This window comes from Vespa mandarinia, chromosome 8, assembly GCF_050613455.1.
Source record: "Vespa mandarinia isolate Hongniang chromosome 8, ASM5061345v1, whole genome shotgun sequence".
Classification (NCBI taxonomy): Eukaryota; Metazoa; Arthropoda; class Insecta; order Hymenoptera; family Vespidae; genus Vespa; species Vespa mandarinia.
Genome location: NC_140817.1, coordinates 7,796,793 through 7,820,000, shown reverse-complemented (window position 1 = coordinate 7,820,000; position 23,208 = coordinate 7,796,793). Strand labels below are relative to the sequence as shown.

Genomic DNA, 23,208 nt, shown 5'->3' with positions numbered 1-23,208 from the left:
GGGAACAAAATAATTATTGACGAAAGTTATTTATCTTTTTAAAAATATTAAATCCTACGAAACTTCGGGGAGGACGTTCAAGATGAAAATTCGAGATACGAATTTGCATGTTTTAAAAGGGACACCTCTTTTTTCCATGTATTTTTCCTTCTGTATATAACACGCTAAGCACTCTCTCTCTCTCTCTCTCTCTCGCTCTCTCTCTCTCTCTCTCTCTCTCTCTCGCTCTACGACGCCATCGCACCAAAATTTATCGCTTTATTTTCCAACGATCGGAATCAACGAAACGCACGAACATCCATCTTCCGTGTCACAAAGATAAGTAGAGATAAGTCTTCGAGGCGTTCCACTTTTTCGCGCCATTTGTCCCCCTCTTATAATACCATTTTTATTAGCGATATATAACAGGGAAAAGAAAAATAAAGAACAAGAAAGAAAGAAGAAAAGAAAGGAAAAAAAAGAAGCAAATCAAAGGATTCCGATATAATTTTTGAAATTAAACAATACATTCTTTTTCTCCGTTTTCAACTGGCATAATCTATCTTTCTTTAATACCAAAGGAAAAGTTCAATCTTCGGCATCCAATCGCGTCCTTGTCGCTTTAACGGTCTCTATGCTCCTCCTTTCCAATGATTCCATCACCTTCCACGATAAAAGATGTATACTCATAGAAAGGAAGGATAAAAAAGAGAAGAGGTCTCCGACGAATCGTCCTCGCATCGACCGTTATCCGAGAACAACGATCGAGTCGCCAGGCCAACCTGGAAGAACGACATTCGCGACAAGTCGAGAACCGTTTAGTCGGCTATTGGTATTTTCGATCCCAGTGAAAGTTGCGCGCGACGCTCGTTCCATTCAGGGTCGACGCGACGGACTCGAACGTGTATTTTTCCTACCTTTTATACCTATTCTACGTATGTGTATATAAATACACGCGCGCGCACACACACACACACACACACACACATATGAATATATATATATATATACATAAATACATTCATATAGTAATGATATTATTTCGGGAAATCTTCATTTAAAAAGAAACCGAAAATTGATTCAAACATTTTTCTAAACAAATAAACGTTAATATATTATCGTTTGTTATTAAGAATTAATATATTATCGATTATGTATTAAGAAATCATTAGAAGAATCCATTAGACGAACAGCAAATCGTTAAGAAATAAAATCCTTCTAATGCGTGCTATGTCGATAGTATAAAGTAATGACGTATCGATAACTACACATTAGATCATAACGAATTCCGTTTATCGAAGTTACAATATTTTTAATTTTACTATTAGAAAATCCATAAATAATTCTAATATAATAAAGGAAGTATAGAAAGACGATTTTCGATTTGTATGATCGACATCGTTTTTGTAGTTTGAATGCAACCATCCATAAGCTTCGAATCGTATCTTCTACGCATCGTAGCATTGCAATGCCGTAAGAAGAAGAAATAGAAGAAGAAGAAGAAGAAGAAGAAAAAGAAATAATAGTAGTAGTAGTAGTAAGTAGTAGTACTAAGTAGTAGTAGTAAGTAGTAGTAATAGTAGTAGTAGTAGTAGTAATAGTAGTAGTAATAGTAGTAGTAGTAATAGTAGTAGTAGTAGTAGTAGTATTAGTAGTAGAAGAAGAAGAAGTAGAAGAAGAAAAAGAAGCAAAAGGGATAAAGTAAGAAAGAGCAAGAAAGAGAGACGAGGAAAAGGAAGGGAAGGAACAGCCGATGGAAGAAGAGGGCATCCCCTCCAAACGCTATTATCGACGCTTGCTGTACGTAACGAGCGGCGAACATTTGTGTGTCGTATGTATATGCCTACGTGTTCGTATATATGCGTGAGCTCGCGCGCGCGCACGCGCGCACCTCGTCGCTGCGCTTCTTCGTGCCGCGCCATTTTGCTACGGTGCTCGTTCACGTTGCTTCGAAACGTTGAACCTTCCTATGCACCAATGACGATGCAACGTACATGATGTTAATGAACCGATACGATTTCAAAGAAAAGAAACTTCTTTTCATTTATTCATTTTTTTTTTTTTTTATTAATATTTCCATTAAACAATTTCTTACCAATATCTATATCACATGACATTTGTTCAATTTTGTCTTTCGAAAATTAAAGATTTGTAGTTACGTTCAAATCTAAAAATTCCTCGGTAACAATACGATACTCTTTGAATCGTTTAAATAGTCGTGATGCGCGATCCGCTTCCTCTGGTTCACGTGACTATCCGCGATATACTTCCTGTATAATGTAACAAGATAAGTGCGTAGGAGAAACTTTCGATTCACGCGCGAATTCCTCGTGAACCGGAGCAAAGCTAGCTATAACACGGACATAGTTACATGTGTATTATATTTATATGTATATGCATGTTGTTAATGTATATGAGAACGATCGAGATTTTTTATCAAATTTAAAGGACCAAAAAGACTCTGATTTATATATCACAAACATTCCTGATTCGTGAATATATATATATACATGTATACATATATACATCATTATTTTTAATTATTATAATAAAGAAACTCGTCGAAAATGCGAGATCAAACTTGATGAATTTTAAATATATATCAGATTGTTAATATTAATATTAACAATTGATAACAATAACATATTTAATGAACTTTTTCTTTTTATATAAACATATTTAATTATTAAATATATATCTGATCGACTTTAAATATATATATTAAAGATTTAAATAAAAATTGAATATATAATCAAACAATAAAAACGATATGGATCAAACAATAAGCACGTTTGTAGCTCAGAGTTACAGTTGAAGTATGTAAGGGACGGTCGAAGCTAGACGCTTCGTAAGGCTTCACGAGAAAATTCGTTTTAAAGTTAGGACGGCAAAGGGAGGCAAAGTAAGGGACGAAAAGAATACCTGACCGTTTTTTTTCCAAGAGATGAGAAAAAGATATTGCTAGAAAATTCGATAGCAGAAACACCGAAAAGCTTTTGTGAAAGCAAGGGTCGCTGCAGTTACCTGGATAATCCAAAGTAAGTCGAATAAGAAAATGAAAGTAAAAAATAAAATGAAAACGTTGAAATTATCTGAACGGAGTTCTTATTATTTTTAAAGGTTTGTCGGTATAAATACAAAAAGAAAAATAGGCACAAAACATTATAACATATATAAAGAAAAAAAATATATAAAATATGACGAGTAATGAATTTTCAAGCATTTTCAGGCTCAAATTGTCGGGATAGAAAATGATTTAAAATGGCAAAAATATTAAGTGACGTTTTAAGGGTAAAATTTTCTTTATTCTTTTTCTTTTTCTATTTTTCGATGGTACATAAAAAAAGAAAAAAAAGAGTAGCATAAGTCCGCCTCATTTTCCATGTTTAGAATTACGGTAAAGCGAGCAAGACGATACCAAGATTCGAAAGAGTAGGCTAATCTCTTATATCAGCGTGCAAAGAAGAGCGATGGTAAGTGAAAGAGAACGATGAAGCGAAGGCGAAGGCAAAGGCAAAGGCAAAGGCAAAGGCGAAGGAGAAGGAGGAGTAGGAGTAAGTAGGAGTAGGAGGAGGAGGACGCAGTCTCGAAGGGAACTTCCCACGACAGGTGACACGTGGGAATCTCAGTCACGGCGACGCAGGTGGATCAGGTTCGAAGAACGAAAGAGACGCGGCCGAGAGGTAGTACCTACACTGCTGGAAGGTAAGGAGGAGAAGGAGGAAAAGAAGGAGGAGGAAGAGAAGGAAGAGGGTCGAGGGAGGCCAAGGGAAGCCGAGAAGAGCAACATATACATATATACATAGCAAGAATATAGGCAGTGAGCAAGGCAACCGTGTCGTTCGGAGAGTCGTATCCACGATAGACGGCTAAAGGCCCATTCACACCGTTCGATACAAGACGTCGATGGACCTTTGAGCGAGTTTGTTTGACCTGAGTCTCAACGAATGGCATTCCCAAGACAAGAGTAGCCATCGACTACGAGGAACCAATCGCTTTTTGCTTCTACGTCCCAAATTCTAGGAAGGTTCGGGGAAACTTTTTAAGCAGGTTACAACGCATCCGATCGAGAGGAACAAACAATCCGTTCGTGGAAGAGGTTGTTCGAATGAAATCATACAATCGTTTGGATACGTGTGCAAGAGATGATGCATCTGACTCGAGAAAAGAACAAATGTCGGCATGGACCATTTTAATTTACATGACGAACGAACGAAGAAAGTCACCGAGGAAGATGCTCGCGGAAAGAAAAAGAAAAAAAATGACTCTATAGCTGCATCGCAACTTTTCCAAGAAGCTTCAGGCTTATCAAACTGATAACTCAAAGCGAAAGGTGAACTAAGCCGCCATGCTCTTTACTATTATCACGAGACGACGACAATGACGTCGACGATCTCACCGATGAGCACGCAAACTCCATCCTTTTTTATTAATCCCTTTTATTATCTAGATCTCTTTCTTTCCTTATTTATCATTATCTTCTCAAATGAATGAATTATTTCGATTTTATTTTTGTAGACTTTGTCTTTGTGGACCAAGCGCGGCCATCTTGCACGGTTACGAACGATTCCTTGTAAGCATTTCGATTACTCGATCGACCATTCAACAACTCGGAAGAGACGAAAAGAGTCGGAACGTGAAGAGCACGCGTCGTGGATCGCGGAGAAAAAGAGAGTCATAAATATCAGTTACCTTTTAACATTTTCAAATGTCGCCTTTCACTTCTATCGGTCCATCGATGACACCGATAGCGCATCCGGAGTCTTCTCAACATTGTATTCAATTTCTTTCATCGTTTTCTATTTGTTTATCGTTGGCATCGAAAAGAGGCCAAATGAAGAACGGTCATTATCGTTCAATCGTTTCGAGCAAAAAAAAAAAAAAGGAAAAAAAATAAAAAATCTGTCTTATTATCCGTATTAAATAGTAACACGTTTTAAAACGAAGAAAAGGTTGTCATAGTGAGTGGAGGAAAGCAACTCACGCGCATCGTCGAGAACAATGGAATCGAGAGTCTCGTTGAATCTCATAGAATCGATATTAGTATCTAGCACGTGTCACTGTGCAGTAACTAGTATTGGTATCAGTATTAGTATTGGAGACTCGCATACGCGTTGTACGTCGCGCGTAAGAAAGGCGTATCGGGCGTAACGTTACTTTCTCGCATCGTGTGCTCGAGGCCGCCGCAACCGTCGCCGCGCGGAAACGCTCAAATCGTCCTTCGTCCCGTTCTCCTTAACACGCGGACGCCTTTATCGTTCTTCGTACGATCCAAAGCACGAGAATTTATCTCCCTTTCCTTTCTTTCGTATTTTCTCTTTCGCTCATCTTTTTTTCCTCCATCTTATTTTTCTTTTTCTTTTTCTTTTTTTCTTCTTTTTCTTTTTTTTTTAATATCCACGATAACACATCATAATATATTACGTATAATACATAATTAATTAATGAGCGATTATTAATGAAAATAGATATGTTGAGATAGATATGTTGAGAAGAAAAAAGGAACGAACGACAAGTAGCGTTATTATTTCTTAGAAATTAAATTCGAGTCTTTTGAAATCTCAAAGAAAATCTATTAATTCCATAGGTCATTATGTCTCAATGTATATGGGGAAAAAAGATCGAAGGAATTTTATTGCTTGTCAATAAAATGAAATCGAATCAAGCGATTACTAGGAAAATGCGTAATTACATAGAACCCAATCTACCGTAAATGAATTTATCCAATTAGCGCCACGTTAACGATCGTACCATATAAGTTGGCGTTTTACTTTCCTAGCGATAATTCGTCATTTTTCCAAATGCCAATAAAAATGGAAATAACGAGGGTTTGTATTACGAAGAACGTGATTTCAACGATGATTCGAGCGATATTCGATCGCTTCGGTCAGCGTCTAACGGTACGACGTAAGTCGAAGGTTCCTTCGGACTTTGGCATAATCGCTTGGATGCGATCTCCGCTAGATAAAATCAGCCCATTAAAGTTCCATCTTCGTTAGCCGTAATAACATAACGGTTTAAGCGCACGAGACTCGCCTAGAACACGCCACCAATCTTCTAACCGTCAAAGAAGAATCTCTCTTATGTCAAGAAATCGGCAAAATCTTCGCGCCCTTTTTTCGCCCATTTCCCAGAGAAATGATACATGAATCATGTCTCTGAACACGAATTTCGAACAATACACGAACACGTATACCGTACAATCGTAAAAAATAAGTCGCGTAATTTTCTTCCCTATCAAGATATAATCACCGGCCTATTTCGTTTCTTGTTGTTAAAGTCTTATCGCGTATACAGTGTATTTCGAGATTCGTTTGAACTGATACGATAAACGAGTATATTAAAAAAAAAAAAAAAAAAATAAGAAAAAAAAGCAAGAAAAAACAGAAATCAGATAAAGCAGGAACAAAGAACACCGTACGATTTTATTGAAAAATAAACATTTTTTTTTACTTGAAACAATAAAAGATTAAATGGAGTAAAGACATTGTGAGAAATATTTGTAGAGAAACTTTTGAAGTTTGAAAAGGAAGAACGTAAACCGAAGGAAATTTCGATGAGCAAGTTAAAAATTACGATCGTCGGAGATAGAAGGAGAGAAAGGGATCGCACGAATCGAACGACGTAGAAGAAACTGGACCTAAGTCGAAGGCACGCAAAGGCGAATACCGAGAGACCGGCTTGAACAACAAAACTGCCACGACTCCTTCATCGTTGCTCAAGCCTCCGGACCGCATTCGCGTCCATGTTTCTGCGCGACGAATCGTATCACCGGCTTTGCGCGTCACATTTTTCGTCCACTTTAGTAACGTCGTTCGATAAAATGCGTCGACGGTGCAAACAACATCTTTGCATTATATTCAAACATTTCATTTCAGAGGAATATCGCTGCACAATGACCTTTTCGAAACTTTTTTCTGATTTTCCACAAGCTAATTGAACACATTGTGCATACAAAACGGTCATTTAAAAACTAAAAAAACTACCGTTCGTATTTGCGTCAGCACGTGGGAATAAAAATAACAAAAATTCCAAAGCAAAGAAGAATGACAAAAGGAAATAGCGATAACGTCGTCGTAACGGTACCGAGGCACGTTGACGTAACCGATCGAACGAAGGCAAAATAGCGAGGATTTATCGATAGCCAACAGGTGGAAGAATCAAAGTCCGCGAAGGCAGGCGCGTGCGTGCGTACAAGGAGAACGGGAAGAAAGGGAAGGAAAGAAAGAAAGAAAGAAAGAAAGAAAGAAAGAAAGAAAGAAAGAAAGAAAGAAAGAAAGAAAGAAAGAAAGAGAGAGAGAGAAAGAGAGAGAGAAAGAGAGAGAGAAAGAGAGAGAGAGAGAGAAAGAGAGAGAGAAAGAGAGAGAGAGAGAGAAAGAGAGAGAGAGAGAGAAAGAAAGAGCGAGAGAGAGAGAGAAATAAAGATAAAGAGAGATGAGGTACTCACTTGAGGAAATAGATCTGTCCCTCGGCAGTACGCGCCTGTTCCCATCCGTGTGGCAGGGGTCCCAGGTCGTCGACCGTGCTGATGACGTCGTAACTGCGTTGCTTCTGATGATGGTGGTGACGCGCGTGCGGCTGCGGCGCGTGTTGCTGCGCCTGCTGCGCGGACGCGTAAGTTTGCTGCAGGGATGCAGGGCTGCTGTGAGCGCGCGGATGCGCGACCGTTAAACCAGCCGCTGCGGCGGCCGCTGCCGCGGCTGCTGCTGCTGCTGCTGCTGCTGCCGCGCCAGCGGCAGCGGCGCTTCCGGCCGGTCCGCTCCCGGCGCTCGCACTCGCGGCCGTGCCTGCCGAGGCGCCGGCCGCACCGTTCGGCGGACCGCCGTTCGCCGTTCCGCCAGCAGGTCCGCTGTTACCCCCGCTGACGTTCGCGTTCGCCGCTGCGGCCGCGGCCGAGACAACTCCCCCAGCTCCTCCGACACCGCCGGCGGCGCTTCCTCCGCCGGCCGGGCCGCCTCCGCTACCATTCGCTACGCCAACGTTACCACCGGCCCCACCACCCCCGCCTCCGCCACCGGCGCCACCACCCACGACGGAGACGTTACCACCGCCTGCAACACTGCCGCCGCCACCGCCGGACGATTCCGCGTTACGTCCTCCGGCGCTCCCCGTTACCGCGCCGGAAGCGCCGCCGCTGCCGCCGGCGCCGAAAGCCGAATCGGCCGAATTTTCGCGCGAGTGCGAGATCGACGGGCTTCTACTGCCGGTCGATGGTGGGTTGAAGAACGAATCGGGTAAATTGCGCATACGCAACGGCACTTGAAGCGGACGTTTCGAATCCGGCTTCAAGACCGTGTCGAACAGAGCCTGTAGATCGGATTCTGAATTTTGATCGATCCTCACGACGAGATTGCTGTTCGACAACTGATCGATCTCCTGATTGAGCGCCATTTTGGATCACGCGGTCCTCCGTGCGCTCTCGATCGTCCCCTGCTGTTGTCGGTTCTTCTTCTATTACTTCTTACTCGCCTCCTTCTCCTCCAGCTCTTTTTCTTTATTCGTACTCGTTCGTCTCTACCTTGTTACTCTCGCGTCGCACCGCGTTACGTTGCGTTGCGTTGCTTTGCGTTTCGTTGCGTTGAATTTCGTTGCGTTGCGTTTCGTTGCGTTGCGTTGCGTTGCGCTGCGCTGCGTCGCGTCGCGTCGCGGCGCCGTGTCCTCCTCCACCTCCGCCGCCGCCGCCGCCACCGACTCCTATCTTACGACGCTTTTTCCTCCACCGTCAGCACCGCCGCCACCTCCTCCTCCTCCTCCACCACCGCCACCGCCCCCTCCTCCTCCGCCGCCACCGCCACCACCACCGCCGCCTTCTCCTCCTTCCTTCGCCACCGCCTCCGTCTTCTCTTCCGCGCGCTCGCGCACACTCTGCCTCTCCTTTATCTTTCCTCTCTGCTTCTCTCTCTCCCCCCACTCACTCTCTTTCTCTCACTCCTTCGTCGATTCTCTTGCCTCCGTTTTTCTCGTGGTCTCTCCTCTCTATCTCCTCCCTCGACGATATATCTTATCCCTCGCCGTCTCGCACTTGTCTCCCTTACGATACACCTGCGTATGCGAAAGCATACGACACGCGATTCTTACATACGCACCCCTTTCGAGCCCCTCCGTTTCGAGCGTTCGACGGTGGTGGACGACAAAAAGGCACGAAACACACCCCACGACTCGCCGCCACGGTTACGGAAGCACTAGGCACTGGATCGACGATGGCCTGACCGTTGGCGCAAGTCGCTACGCTACGCACGTCGCCGAAGCGCCGAGCCGAGCCGAACCGAGCCAAAGCGAGGCGTGTTGGCCTGTTGCTCCTTCTTGGCAACCTACTGCCTTCGGCGGTGCCTACGCTACCCACCGCTGGTGGGGTGAAGATAAAAATCACCGTAGAACGTCTCTAAACGAAAGCGCGCCGCAATCGTTCTAAAAGATTACCAACTGACCAATGAAAGACACGATCTTAATGATACGCAAGAATTAAGAATCCTCTTATTGGTTGAGCTCCGTACCGTTACCGAATTCCTTCCCTTTCTCTTCTTTCTTCTCATCTTATTGGTTTGCCATTTGCTCCGATTCGTTCTTCTCTTCCAACTCTGCAGTCGATCAAACTCAATTTTAAGGTTAAAGAGAATGTATTCGTGTTTTCCCTTTTATTTATTTTTTCTTCAACTTTCGTTAGAGTAATTGAACGATTCTGAATCATACGATTAAATTATTTTTACGAACCAATCGAGAACTCTTGCAAGAAATTGTTCTTATGTAGATGCGCGAAATAGCGCAGATGATTCAAATGCATCTTTCGAACCGCTTCGGTAACTCCGCCATCTACAATGGCCGATGTTCGAAGCCTTCGATATTTCGGTTGTAATTATTTTAATTTATTGCCAAAAATGTAATATTCGTCGTTTGAATTAATTATATTTTTACAAACGGAATGATATCTATTTTAGTCGCGTTAAATTATTTTCATCCACAGAACGTGCTTTTATCGAGTAAGAACTCGGTGATATAAAAACGAAGATGTCTTCTAAGAGGTATTCGGTTGTTTATGCGTTTACGATTAGTTGTCCTTCGTTAGTTTTTATATCTTAATAAATCAGAAAATAATTTCAATCCTTTATCTTTTAATTTACATGATTATTTGAAGTCGATTATGAATCGATGCTCTTCATTCAAAGTGATATTTTCTTCCTTTGTTAACCTGTCGCAGTTTCTTCTTTAAAATATGTTTCTTTCGACTATATCTTTTGTAACTCCATGTGACGACATTCCGTAAAATTTATTGACAGCTTTGATATCACTGTACAATCTGAGTTAACATTATGTTTAAGAAACGCATTATAAATTGCTACGTTTTTATAAAGAAAAAAAATCTATTAAAATGTACATAGCTTACTATATTATACTGAATTCTCAAACTTTTTATTTTATGCTTTGCAGCGAATTAAAAAAGTTGTCCGAAGAAAGCTTAACAAGGCAACCTGAGGAAGTATTTGACATTATATGCAAACTAGGAGAAGGGTGAGTCTATGTAATTTTTGTTCGTATTTAAATGCATTCCTAAATTTACTTCTTAAAAACAGCTATGACTTAATTAACGACATTATATCTTTATTAATTTGTAAACAATTATAATCTAAAGAAAATTTGTTAAAGATAGAAGAAGCGTATCATTTGTAATTTTAAATATATATATATATATATTTTTTTTTTCTATGATTATATACAATGCAGGTCTTATGGATCCGTTTACAAGGCACTGCATAAAGAGAGTGGGCAAGTGCTGGCTATTAAACAAGTACCCGTGGATACGGATTTACAGGAAATCATCAAGGAAATTTCAATTATGCAACAATGTGACTCCCCATACGTTGTTAAATATTATGGAAGTTATTTTAAAAATACAGACTTATGGGTAAATGCATATGAAATTATTAGAATTAAATTTATATAAATAAAAGATATATATATATATTTCTTATTTTTTGAATTTTAATGGTTACTGTTTTTCACTTAGTGCAATTTTATTAAATTGTATAATAATGTTGAGTTATTGATCTTCCAGATCGTGATGGAATATTGTGGCGCTGGATCTGTTAGCGATATTATGAGATTAAGGAAAAAGACGCTGCAAGAAGATGAAATCGCTACAATTCTCAGTGATACCTTGAAGGGATTAGAATACTTGCATTTAAGAAGAAAAATACACAGGGATATTAAAGCTGGAAATATTTTACTAAATAACGAAGGACACGCTAAATTAGCCGATTTTGGTGTAGCGGGTCAATTGACTGTAAGATTTAATACTTTGATATGAGAAACTACGATATGAGAAAGTAAAACTGATAACGATTGTCTTTTACATAGGATACAATGGCTAAACGTAATACAGTAATTGGGACGCCATTTTGGATGGCACCCGAAGTAATACAAGAGATAGGATATGACTGTGTTGCGGATATATGGTCACTCGGTATAACGGCTTTGGAAATGGCCGAAGGAAAACCTCCTTATGGTGATATCCATCCGATGAGAGCTATATTTATGATTCCAACTAAACCTCCACCTAGCTTTAGAGAACCAGATCAATGGAGTCCAGAATTTATTGACTTTGTCAGTGGGTGCCTTGTTAAAAATCCAGAAGAGAGAGCTACGGCGACTGAATTACTCAATCATGAATTTATTGGTAAACATTATACATCTATTACAAAAAATAAATGTAAATAACTTTGTTTAATTTCTTCTTGGAATTTGTATAACAATGTATTATTATAGGCAATGCGAAACAACCAAGTATTCTTAGTCAAATGATCGCTGAAGCACATGAAATACGAGAGAAGCAAAGTGCACATCGTGCACATGTTATCAACAACGTCGCGATCAAAAATCAAAATCAAGCGGATGATTCGGTAATGTCGCCTAATCAAATTTAATTTTTCATGCATGAATTTACATCATTTTTTAAATATTTAACGTTATAATAATATCATTCTATCTACAAATATCAAGGATGAAGAAGATTGTAGTGGTACTATGAAACCTTTGCCAGAAGACACAGGAACGCTCGTTCCTAGTCATGATTTACCAGACACTGGAACGCTTGTATCTGCAGTATTAGATCTTGGTACAATGGTCATTAACAGTGATACCGATACTGAAGCCACTATGAAAAGTTAGTAATTTGCATCTATACAAAGACATGAATATAAAAAAAAATATTATATTATACGTGTACGTGTGTAACTACTTCTAGGGCATAATACTGGATCAGTTGAATCTGGGAAGAAATATCGACCTTTGTTCCTAGATCATTTTGATAAAAAGGAAGCACCTGAGATAGGAAAAGTAAGTTTTTGAAGAAAACTTTAAAGATACTATTTAAAAAAAAAAAAAAAAATTAATTATAAATGTGTTTAGGGTAATGGCCAAATATCAGGAGCGCATAATGTAGAGATCGCTAATAAAATTGAAGTTCAAGGTGCTACAGAATCTCAAAGGTTTCAAAGCCATTTACAATTACAACTCAATCAAATATCGCATCCAGTGCAAGAACAACCGCCTAATAATGTAGGCAAATTTCAAAACGTATTTACGGAACGTGATTTTGACTTTGTAAGTATATTAGCAAGTTATACAATATAATTTCATATATATTACAAATTAGACGTTACTTACAGTTAATTATCTTCCTTTTTACGATTTAGATATGTAGACCTTATTTAGACAGAATAGTAGTTTCATGTTTGTAAACAAATTCTTATCTTTACACATTAACCAAACATTATCACAATTAATATTCCTGCAGTTAAAGTTTCTATCTTATGAAGAACTACAACAACGAATGGCTAATCTGGACGCAGAAATGGAACGCGAAATCGATGAATTAAGAAGAAGATATCAAACGAAGAGGCAACCTATTTTAGATGCCATGGATACTAAACGAAAGAGACAACAGAACTTCTAACAGTTTGACTTCTTTTTTTAAACAAACGAGTGTGATGATAGATAAAGAGTGTACAGTTGTATAAACAAATAGATTTTATCCACTTTATCCCTAGTTTCGTCAAAGAAAAGGACATTTGTTTTATGTACATTTATCTAGCAAGAGATATAATCATTTTAAAATAACTTCCCTCTTCAAATAAATGTCGCTTGTCTTTGGGAAACTAGGGTATATAGATAATACTAGCCAATAGCCTCACGTCACCAATGTAAATTATTTTACATGATTTAGGTGAAGAAACAATAACTCTACTTAACTCTTCCTTCATTTTTTTCGTGTTTTTCTTTTCTATTAAATTTACACATATTTACTGTTAAATATACTATTCTTACAGAAAGTATATTTCCCTTTTTAGGGTTGATTAGGAAATGCAAGAAGGTGTGCAATGCATGTGCAACGGTAAAGCATAAAATTTACAATTGTTGGCTTGTTTGGAAATGAAATTTGACGACAATCTTGCGTCTACTAGTCACGTTCAATGCCATTTATTTTAACAAGAATATTTGTAATAAGATCATTATTAGAGCTTGGATATTGGCTTTCTAAAGCTATCCCCCTACTTGTTGCTTATGCTAATAAACCTCATTGTTTTGCGAGGTACAGTGAAAAATTTAAGGTCATATCTAATACGATAATATGGCCAGTGACCTGAAGTTTTAGAAAGAGATACCACTACAAGCCCTGAACATCATTCACATGATACATACATACATATATATAAATTTCGTTTTAGGCATTTAAGTATTTTCATTTTATCAAACGCGAATTTTACTTTATTGCTAATTCTACTGCCATACATAGTATATAATTTCAATTACGCGTGATGTCAATATTAGCTTACATCAATTTAATCTCACCTTGAGAGACTTTCTTTCTTAAGCACGAAACACCATGTATTTTAAACATATAAGTTTTTGCATTCTCATACATGGTAAGATTTTACGTAGTTTTACGTAATATCATGGTGGGTGAGACGATACATTGCAAAAAAATATTTCGAGAAAGAACTTACTAGGATTAGTCTTCCCTATTAGAGAATAGTCTTATATTTCTCTACTTCGCAATACTAGGGTATTGAAATTATCGAAATTGCGAAGTTGTACGACTACTAGTAACGATTATGATATCATGACATTAATAATCATCGATTAATTCAACAAAACAATATTTATATACAATTCCCAAATGTGGCAAGTTGTCATAATGGTGATTCGTACTTGACTCATTGCCTAAAATTGTAGAGAATGACTACATACAGAGTAATTCTTTGCTGACGTTGGGCTATTTCGTACATATATAATAAAGGTAGATCGATGACACTTAGATCCTGTAGCCAGAACTGAACTTACTTTTTATCCGTTTGAGGATTGATACAGAATAATAACATATTTTTGATATAGAAAATATGCACGATGTCAGTAATACAAGATCTGAATTTCAATTACTCTAAACTAGATCAATTGAATTTTTTTCAATTCTTTTTTTTTTGGAGCCACTAAGAAAATTCATAAAAATTATTATAGAGATAGAACTTCTTCAACAAAGTGACAACTCATGTAATAAGTGTTCGGTTTATCTTTTCCCTTTTTTTAATAGAAATGAAACCTATTGTATAATGATTTTTGCTTCATTATTTGCTTCTTTTATATAACGTTGAGAATAATATACACAAATTGTTACTTTCATCGATATTTGTGGCTTCATTGAAATCTCCTATTCTCTGTATTATTCGATGTGAAACCCATTTTTAGATATTCATTTCATTTTTCTTTTTACTGCAATTTTAAAAAATTATGTATTATAAAATATTTTTCATTACATATACGAAACTGATTTTATATTAAGTGATTCGTATTTACAATGAACAAAAGAATATCACATCAGTATTATTGCAGATACAGTGATGCATCGGAACGCCATTTTGTTAAAATTTAATATTTATCTGCAGGTCATCTCGTTATTAGTATAATAACATAATTCCTTTATGTAAAGATTAGCCAAGATATGTATAGTATCTGCCAAAACCGTCTTTACTTTTTCATCAATAAATATGCATTTGCCACTGAGCTTTAAAGATAAGATTTTCCATTGTTTCTACAGTGTGCTCTTATTAACTTCTTAATCATTCAGGATATTCAAGTTTTATTTACATAAGTGACCCATTATTTACTTTGTAGTACATATTATTTTCATTATAAAAATATATGAAGTTAATGGTATTATACAAATTTCTATCAGTGCACGTGGAATAATTTTTTTTTTAGTTTAATATTTAAAAAATCTCATTACATTAAAAACACATTTTACAGTATCATTAAAAAATGAAAAATACAAAAAATGCGTACAAAGAATATGTTTTATATAAATTGACAAGTTTTTTAGAAATTTCATATTGAAACTTCAGTATCATATTTGATTTTATATTTAAAAAAATTAGAATATTCGCGTATTTTCTTATCGCATAAATATCTTTGCAATATACAATATATTACAGAAAGTTAATTCATATTAACATGTATATAAATATATCACAAATTCTGATGTCTACTCGTTATAGTCATAATATCATCAGTTTTTTAGTTGCAATTATATATAGATTATTAAAAAAGTTATATTATATAAAATATGATATAGAATTTGTCAAGCAAACATTTGTTTAATTCTTTAGAATAATAAGTAATAAGAGACTATAAATCTTCATCTCCTATAGTATAAAATGCATTATTCTCCACAATATCACATTCTCTTGTGCGTCCTCTTTCATGTTTATAAACTATAGTTTTGTCGTCGCTAGATTTCTTTAGTTTTATAATTGACAACCTGTCTGTTAATTTTTTAATAATAGGTTCTACTCCAGCAGTGGAATGAACTTCATCTTGCTACAAAATAAAAAATAATATAGTTGGAGCACAATATAAGAAATAATTAGATAAAACAGTCAATCTTCATACTTGTTTTTCTTCATCAATATTTTCTATTGGTCCAGCACCCATAACAATACGGCTATGTCCATCTCTCATTATATATGTCCATGATTTTTTTTGTGGTTCCTGAAAATAAATGCATTCATTGCTAAAATTAAAAAATTAACATTTGATTTTATTAATATCAATAAATTATCTATAAACCTGATGCTTATTGCCATCTGTACTTTTTAATAATAATTCGTCTATCATAGACTGCAGACATACAGACATTAAAATAGCCTGATCAGAAGAAATCGTAATCCATTGCAATTGATTCTTCGCTATTAAATATTCAAAAGATAGCTCAAGATTAAAATGATCATGATGGTTGTATCTGTCTATACCCTAAAAATATTATATCTGTTATTTATAACTGCAACTACTCTTAACTTTCCAAACATATACTTATTTTCTACACACTTACATTTTGTGAAGTAGTTATACGCCAACATCGCATTCTAGTTACCTTAAATGCTATTTCTTGTGGTTTAAGATCGGACGTTAATACACGTAAATTTAATTCATTTTTACCAATGGCAATTATTACCTTCGATTCTGATTGAGGATAATCACAAAAACATGGTATAAATTGTACATAACCATAATATTTCAAAGTGCGTGCAATCTTCATATACTAAAAAAATATAATATATATAATATATATATTTATATATACTTTACATATATATATATATATATATATATTATATTTTTTTAATATATATATATATACATATATGTTAATACACACGCACATATTAACTTAAAAAATTGAAATTACTTATACACAAGATACCTCTTTTTTCGTTTCATTTTTTTGTAGATTTTCCAAGCAATTTTGCACTTCATCTGTAATCAAGATCCATCCCCTTTGAATCTCAGCTACTGTTTGGTTGTATAATAAACTTAAACCTATCGAATCATCTAATATTTCTAAATCATGCTCAATATCCCAATAATTTCTTCCAAGTACTACTCGAATACCTAGAGTACACATGTTTTTATATGTTATAACAGGAGATTCAAAATCCTGTAACTTCCGCAATACTGGACAAAACAAAAAGTTATTATATGATACATAAATGTAATGAAATAAATAAATAATAATAATATTAACGCATATTGCATGCATACCAATTGCATTGTTATCTTCTTGTACAATAATAAACAAAGCAAAGTAATGGTGCAAATGGTTCAGTAACATAATACGGTCATATACTTTCTAAAAAGAGATATAGGTATGCATAAAAAATGAAATCGCATTTCTATTACAGTTGATAATCTTTTTGATAATATACACAAATACCTTTAGAACTTGTCCAGAGTTTTCTTTCGTAGAAACATTAATGGTTACTTTATAGTCATTTGAAAGAAATACATCTAAATACTCATTCTCAAATGGACCATTCACAGCTTCTTGTTGTGCATTTAATAAAAATCCATTTAATAATTCTGAAGAATTTATTACTGGATCTTGTCCTATTGTCTGAATATATTTTTCTAAACCAATACGGCGTTCTTCTTGTTGAGTCATAGTTAAAGGAAAGAACTTTTTTGGAGGAAATGTTGGAAGAGGAATATTAACATCTTTTACTAACTGTTCGTGTAAGTTAAGCAATTGCTTGTAACGTACAGTACAATGAAATAATCCATTTATATGGATATTGTAGCCCTGAAAATCAAATAACAAGCAGGAGTAAAATATATATAATTGTTTTAATTATAATTTAATTTTAATTATAATTTAAGATATTAATACTTACAACATATGTGTTACTAGCTGCATCTAAAAATTCTTGGGTGTCTGGTATAGAAAAATGCATTTTCACTAAAGTTAATTTAAAGGCTTCTTAATTTTGTACTTCTTAAATAGGTGCATAGTTTGTATTTTATCTTTAGAAAAAAATATTAGACAAAATTTATCAATATATTCAAAATATGTCTACTTTATACTTTAATACTTTACATATCGTCATATGTGTATATATATATATACATATATATATACTCTTTTTCTTTTTGAAATTATTTTGTTAACTGATAGTAATTACATTAAAAATAATTGAAAAATATAAAGTGTATGGAATATAGAAAAAATAATATAACGGATATTAATTTTCGTTAACGTTTCATTTAAAAAATAAAATATTTATTCACTTACAAAACTGTTTTATTATACAATCCTAACTTCATGAGAATCGTCATAACATATCTATATATCTATATCATATCTATATATATTCATATGAATGCATACGCCTACATATCTATTACTTACATTTCATATTGTTACACCTACTGACATATTTTTCACTATTGAACTTGCGTACAACCTCGAATATATCCAGTCGATTAAGGCTATTTATTACCTATGGTTTTATTATAGTTTACAACAACAATGAGTACAGGCGTAATTCTTTATCGATTTTAATGAACAAAGTCTCATTTTAAAGATAAAGTTTTAAGCAAGGACATAGTGTTTTTGATTTTTGAAAAAGCTTTATTTTCTTCAAAAAAAAATCGTGTCAAAAAATAGTATTTTTTCGAGAATAGTTTATGCATAAAAATAAAGCTTGCTAAATCAAAAATTTGAAAAATCATGTCCTCGCTTATATTTTCGACTTTAAAATGAAATTTTTTTTATCAAAATCGATCAAAAATTACGTTTGGATTCATTGTTGGCATAAAAGCTGTTTTTAATATTTTTCAAAAAAAAAAAGATTTCGTTAAGTGGCGCTCCTTGAACATTGCGGTGAAAGAGAAGAAACTAATATCGCACTACTGATTTTGATATAAACACTTAAGTCGTGTACGTTTGTTCCGTGAAGTAGATTATTTGATTGTTTGTATGCGTAAACTAATGCTCAGATTATCTAATCTATTCCAAACACAAGGAAATGCATTTCACGATCACACAGAGAAGCTACAGTACTCATTTAGATATTTTAATGAGTTTTGGACGGATAGTTCTATAGTAAAAATAAAGAAGTACGTATTTCAGCTTTCATGTCAATAAATTTTAGATATTGTTAAATTTAAAAAAAAATTTTCGATGGATTCCGCCTGATTTTTTATTTTTTTTTATTTTATCAACACAAACGAACATAACCATTAATTTTTTTTACATGTATAGATTACATATTTTTACAAAAATCAAAATATGAGTTATCTAAAGTTAATTCTACTAAAAAGTTAAAACTCTTAGCACTACTTTTTTTGCAATTTCTTTTGCAATCCACTTTATATTAGTACTACTGTAATAATATATAATATCAAAACATAATAATGAGAATAACGATAAGAAAAAGAAATAGAAGGAGAAATATATATATAAATGTACTTACACATGATATAAATCATGTATATCCTATATTGTATATAATGTTGATAATTTATAATAATAAAAAAAGAAAGGACATATTTAAAAAAATAAACAAGATACAATACAGCCAACTTAGTCGCTGGTGTCTCACAAAGATCTATGTCTTTTCTTTTAGGCGCATTCTATATCGCGCGAATTCTCAACAATCGTGTCTTCAATAATTTGGACACGTGATGAGCCACCTATACATACACAGATAAGATACGATTATAAATATGAAGCGGTTCTTTTATTTTCGTCCGTTATTTTCCTTGTCTTTCTTTCTGCCTTATAATCACCAGTTTGTAATATTCGCTTTTGTTTTTATTCCGTTTTTTTTAACCTTTTGACTGTTTTGAGCAGAAGCACTTTGCGTGAGCGGCATGCGATCCATGTATGCGACCGCTAGGGACATAAAAATAAGAAAATAGTAATCAATTAAAACCTTCACCGGACGCATATATGCGTCCACAGGCCACACCGATAACCTTTGTTGGACGCATATATGCGCCAGTAGCAGTCAAAGGGTTAATATCGTATTATTCTTTTTCTTATTGATTTTTTTTAGCGATTTAGCGGAACTGTTAATTTCTATGAAATTCTATTGTGAAATCGATATAAAGAAAAAGTAGAAATCGTCATCATGTAAATAGGTTTATATGATCTTTTTATTATTATATGTATACTCATTTTAACAATGTAAAGTGTATACGTAAAAGCAGAGTACAATTAATATTTGGATAAACAATCGTACAGTTGTTTAAACATTACAAAACTAATAATATTAATCTCTTTAATATTAAATAATTTTATTTTATTTGCACTGGATAAAAATTTTTTAATTTAAATCCTTGTAGGTAAATGTTATAAACAAAACAAGTATATTAATAATTTTTAATTTATTTGTGAGTTTGTGAATTCTCTTTTTCTATATTAGTAAGTTTGAATAATTAATAATTTTCATTATATATGTAAACAATAATAAAGAAGAAAGAGTTTGAGCGATTTTAATAGGTGGCAAACAATCGGTCTATCATTGAATCTGAAGCAATAAACATTACAGCTTTCTTATTTCGTATTCAAAAATTAAAATAATTCTTTTGACTATTTAACATTCAAGATATACATGTAGTACTTTAATGTACTCTATATTAATATTAATTAACAATTAGATAACGATAATTTATAAAAATCAAGCATATATAATTTTAACATCATATAGACATTAATGCAATGTTAAAATAAAATAATTTTAATCTTAAATTACAATCGATATAAATTTTAATACCCATTTTCATTCATGGCTAGTCATATAAACAATAACGAAGAAAAAAACTTTGAGAGATTTTGACAGATAAAAAACAATTAATATACCATTGTAAATAATTCAATCGATTATTTAACATTAATTTAAGATATGTAATAGCATAATATTGATTTCTACTAATTATTAATAGTTATTTATAATAATTGTAGTAAATTATATATATTTAATTTAATTATTAATTATTATAAATATAATTATAAATTATTATATATTTATAATAATTATAATTAATAATTTATAATAATCAAGTTTATATATTTGTTTAAACATTATATAGATCGTAAGAATCATTTAATATAAAATAATTTCAATTTAAAATTTCAATAGATTTAAATTTTTAATTTTTAATTTTTCTTTAAGTATTTACTTTTAATTAATATTAACAAAAAAGAACTTTTGACTGACTTTGACTGTTATCGAACCAATTATCGTTCTAATTTCAACGAGTAAACAGAAATTCTTTTTTTCTAAACAGATAAACTTAAACAATTTATAATTTCATTTATTTTACAATCATATAAACAATGTGTGATGTACGTAGAGTATAAATAACTGTTATTTAAAGAATATTTAATACAATCGTGAAGTAGGATTGGTGACAATCACAAGAAACTCATTTTTAATTTCTTACTTTAGTGAACATTCTTTATTATCTTGCGGCATGTGCAAAATGCGCAAATAAAGACTTAAAATAAGTACATTTTTATATTAAACATTTCCTCAATATTTTCAACAATTTTTTATTATAACAATGATAATAATTTTATTTTTATTTTTTTTTGTTTCAGAATATCACTGTAATAATGCGCAAAACGAAATGTGGCAAAAATAAAAATACAAAAATCGGGAGTGAAAACTCATTTATAGTTTCTTATTTTCCTCAATCTTTTTTATTATCTTGGGACAAGATACCCATCATGCAAAAATCAATAAAGTAAATATATTTTTATATCAAACATTTCTACAATTTTTTATTATAACAATTATACTAATAATTTTGGTTTTATTTTCTTGTTTCAGAATATCATTACAATTGCGTACAAAGCGATAATGAAATCGGTTGTTTATATCGTTAAAATAGAAACCAAAAAATCAGTAAAAACAGTGATTGTTCATTCGTGTTTCGCGATTTAAACAACGAGTGAACTTGAATCGATTGCATGTAATACAGTACTTAGACTCAGTGTTTGTTCGCAAAGATTTTTATTTTTTTAACAGTCGCAGAAACTATATTTATAAAAAACAATAGAGTTTCGCGAAGTAAATTCAATGATCGTTCATTAGTAATTAAATACTGTATATTAGAGTCATTAAAGAGAATCTCAATCAATTTGATGTCGACCTACTTCATTTTCAATCATCTATGTATCAACCTCCCTCCATTTAGACTTAAATCACGGACGAGTGTTATTGAGCCATCGCAGAATTTCTTAAATAGTAAATTATGTCGAGGCTGAAAATTCCTAATCGCCCGACGCAATTAATTGGTTGTAATTAAGTAATTAATTAGTAGAAAAGCATTGAATGATTTTTCGGGAATTTACTCCTGAATGATTTCGTGAATTATATTTTTTGATTTATTGATCAGGGTCTTCTTGTTTCATACTCGTTTATAATTATTTGTACTTTGACATAAATATTTGAGAATTTTCAGCATATTTGAGACATTTCTAATAAAAAAGACTGAGCAGGAAATATTTGCGATGAATAATCTTTGAATTATAAGCGATTCTGCATAATTTTCTTATAATATTCAGAATATTTGTTTATATCTTTAAATATAAGCAAATTTATATTTTTAAATAAAAATTAATTAAATATTTAATTGATTTGGTTGATAAAAAAAAATCTTAAAAGAATCATTGCTTTTGAAAAAAAAATGGAATGGAGTCATTATTTTTGAAGGAGAAAAATCGAGTAGAGTCATTGCTTATAAAATAGAAAAGACCATTAATAAAAAAAAAGCCTTTAATAAAAAAAAGAGATTTGTAAAAGCACAACTCGTAAAGCCTATAATAAATCATTCAATTTTTAGCTTCGGATTTTCAGCAGTTAATATACTAATTCTCTTTTTTTACTTATTCTTTCTCAATTTTTAAGTGAATATCTTTTAAACAAAAGGCAGTAATTTTTATGCAAAGATCTCAGTTTTTTATATTTTTATTATTTGCTAATTTTTAGAGTTGTCAGTTTTTTCTTTCACTCTTTAGAATTATAAAAGATTTTAATTCTTTCCCATTATCATTTGTAATATATTAAATTCTTAGATCCTTTTCTTTTTTGCATATAAGATATGATTTGTATATGTAGTTACGGCAAAAAACAAAAAAAAACCTATTAAAACAAAAAGCCATAAATTATAGCCTAAGAATGGAACAATAATCTACTTAGCTATTTAACTATTTTCACTAGCTTTTTTGAATCTTTCAAAAATGATTTTATTCACATTTTAATTTTGTTTCATTAGTCATATTTTATATTATTACTCAATGTACTTTTACGATAATGAATATAGGGAAGTTTAAAAACTTTCTTAAATCTATCATAGATTTAAAAAATTAAGATTACAAAAAATATTTCATCTTTG

General features: G+C 33.5%; 3 protein-coding genes and 1 long non-coding RNA gene across 10 annotated transcripts in view; 2 read left to right on the top strand and 2 right to left on the bottom strand.

Moving 5' to 3' along the window:
* Window positions 1-8,722, bottom strand: part of yki (Transcriptional coactivator yki) — a 15,923-nt gene extending 7,201 nt beyond the window's left edge. For 2 of the 3 annotated variants that reach the window (XM_035886976.2, XM_035886985.2), the window contains exon 1: window positions 7,427-8,717. In XM_035886976.2, the coding sequence (XP_035742869.1) occupies window positions 7,427-8,370 (944 nt within the window). In that variant the 5' untranslated portion in view covers window positions 8,371-8,717. Of the gene's footprint in view, window positions 1-7,426 lie in introns of all 3 variants that reach the window. The other variant, XR_014982395.1, reaches the window with a different exon arrangement.
* hpo (serine/threonine-protein kinase hippo) overlaps window positions 1-15,046 on the top strand; it is a 44,977-nt gene extending 29,931 nt beyond the window's left edge. For 2 of the 3 annotated variants that reach the window (XM_035887055.2, XM_035887045.2), the window contains 9 exons: window positions 10,405-10,485; window positions 10,699-10,879; window positions 11,030-11,257; window positions 11,332-11,650; window positions 11,740-11,873; window positions 11,974-12,136; window positions 12,218-12,309; window positions 12,382-12,576; window positions 12,770-15,046. In XM_035887055.2, the coding sequence (XP_035742948.1) occupies window positions 10,811-10,879; window positions 11,030-11,257; window positions 11,332-11,650; window positions 11,740-11,873; window positions 11,974-12,136; window positions 12,218-12,309; window positions 12,382-12,576; window positions 12,770-12,928 (1,359 nt within the window). In that variant the 5' untranslated portion in view covers window positions 10,405-10,485; window positions 10,699-10,810 and the 3' untranslated portion in view covers window positions 12,929-15,046. Of the gene's footprint in view, window positions 1-9,663; window positions 9,999-10,404; window positions 10,486-10,698; window positions 10,880-11,029; window positions 11,258-11,331; window positions 11,651-11,739; window positions 11,874-11,973; window positions 12,137-12,217; window positions 12,310-12,381; window positions 12,577-12,769 lie in introns of those variants that run through there. The other variant, XM_035887035.2, reaches the window with a different exon arrangement.
* A 348-nt stretch (window positions 15,047-15,394) lies between these two features.
* On the bottom strand, window positions 15,395-19,337 carry Snx17 (sorting nexin 17). 3 transcript variants are annotated; one of them, XM_085659101.1, is made up of 10 exons: window positions 19,278-19,337; window positions 18,212-18,302; window positions 17,697-17,826; window positions 17,240-17,605; window positions 17,068-17,155; window positions 16,730-16,980; window positions 16,358-16,567; window positions 16,096-16,278; window positions 15,919-16,017; window positions 15,395-15,846 (listed from the first exon to the last, which is right to left on the bottom strand). In XM_085659101.1, exons 3-10 carry the CDS (start codon window positions 17,754-17,756, stop codon window positions 15,655-15,657), a joined length of 1,449 nt encoding a protein of 482 aa, XP_085515227.1. In that variant the 5' UTR covers window positions 17,757-17,826; window positions 18,212-18,302; window positions 19,278-19,337; the 3' UTR covers window positions 15,395-15,654. The 3 variants fall into 3 exon arrangements, with proteins under 3 accessions (XP_085515227.1, XP_035742962.1, XP_035742970.1); XM_035887069.2 differs by lacking the exon at window positions 19,278-19,337 and adding an exon at window positions 18,598-18,731; XM_035887077.2 differs by lacking the exon at window positions 19,278-19,337 and having other exon boundaries at window positions 18,095-18,505.
* Window positions 18,784-23,046, top strand: LOC118451052 (uncharacterized). Its single transcript, XR_014982508.1, has 3 exons — window positions 18,784-18,921; window positions 21,410-21,555; window positions 21,642-23,046. It is a non-coding gene; the product is annotated as an uncharacterized LOC118451052 (long non-coding RNA).
* The last annotated feature ends 162 nt before the right edge of the window (window positions 23,047-23,208 follow it).

Excerpts from the sequence above, each read along its gene's own strand:
- Snx17 (XM_085659101.1), bottom strand. The coding sequence starts at position 17,756 with ATGCATTTTTCTATACCAGACACCCAAGAATTTTTAGATGCAGCTAGT. Across the intron at positions 16,568-16,729 it reads AAAATGAAACGAAAAAAGAG|TATATGAAGATTGCACGCAC; the intron begins GTATCTTGTGTA and ends ATATTTTTTTAG. Across the intron at positions 16,279-16,357 it reads GTATAACTACTTCACAAAAT|GGTATAGACAGATACAACCA; the intron begins GTAAGTGTGTAG and ends TAATATTTTTAG.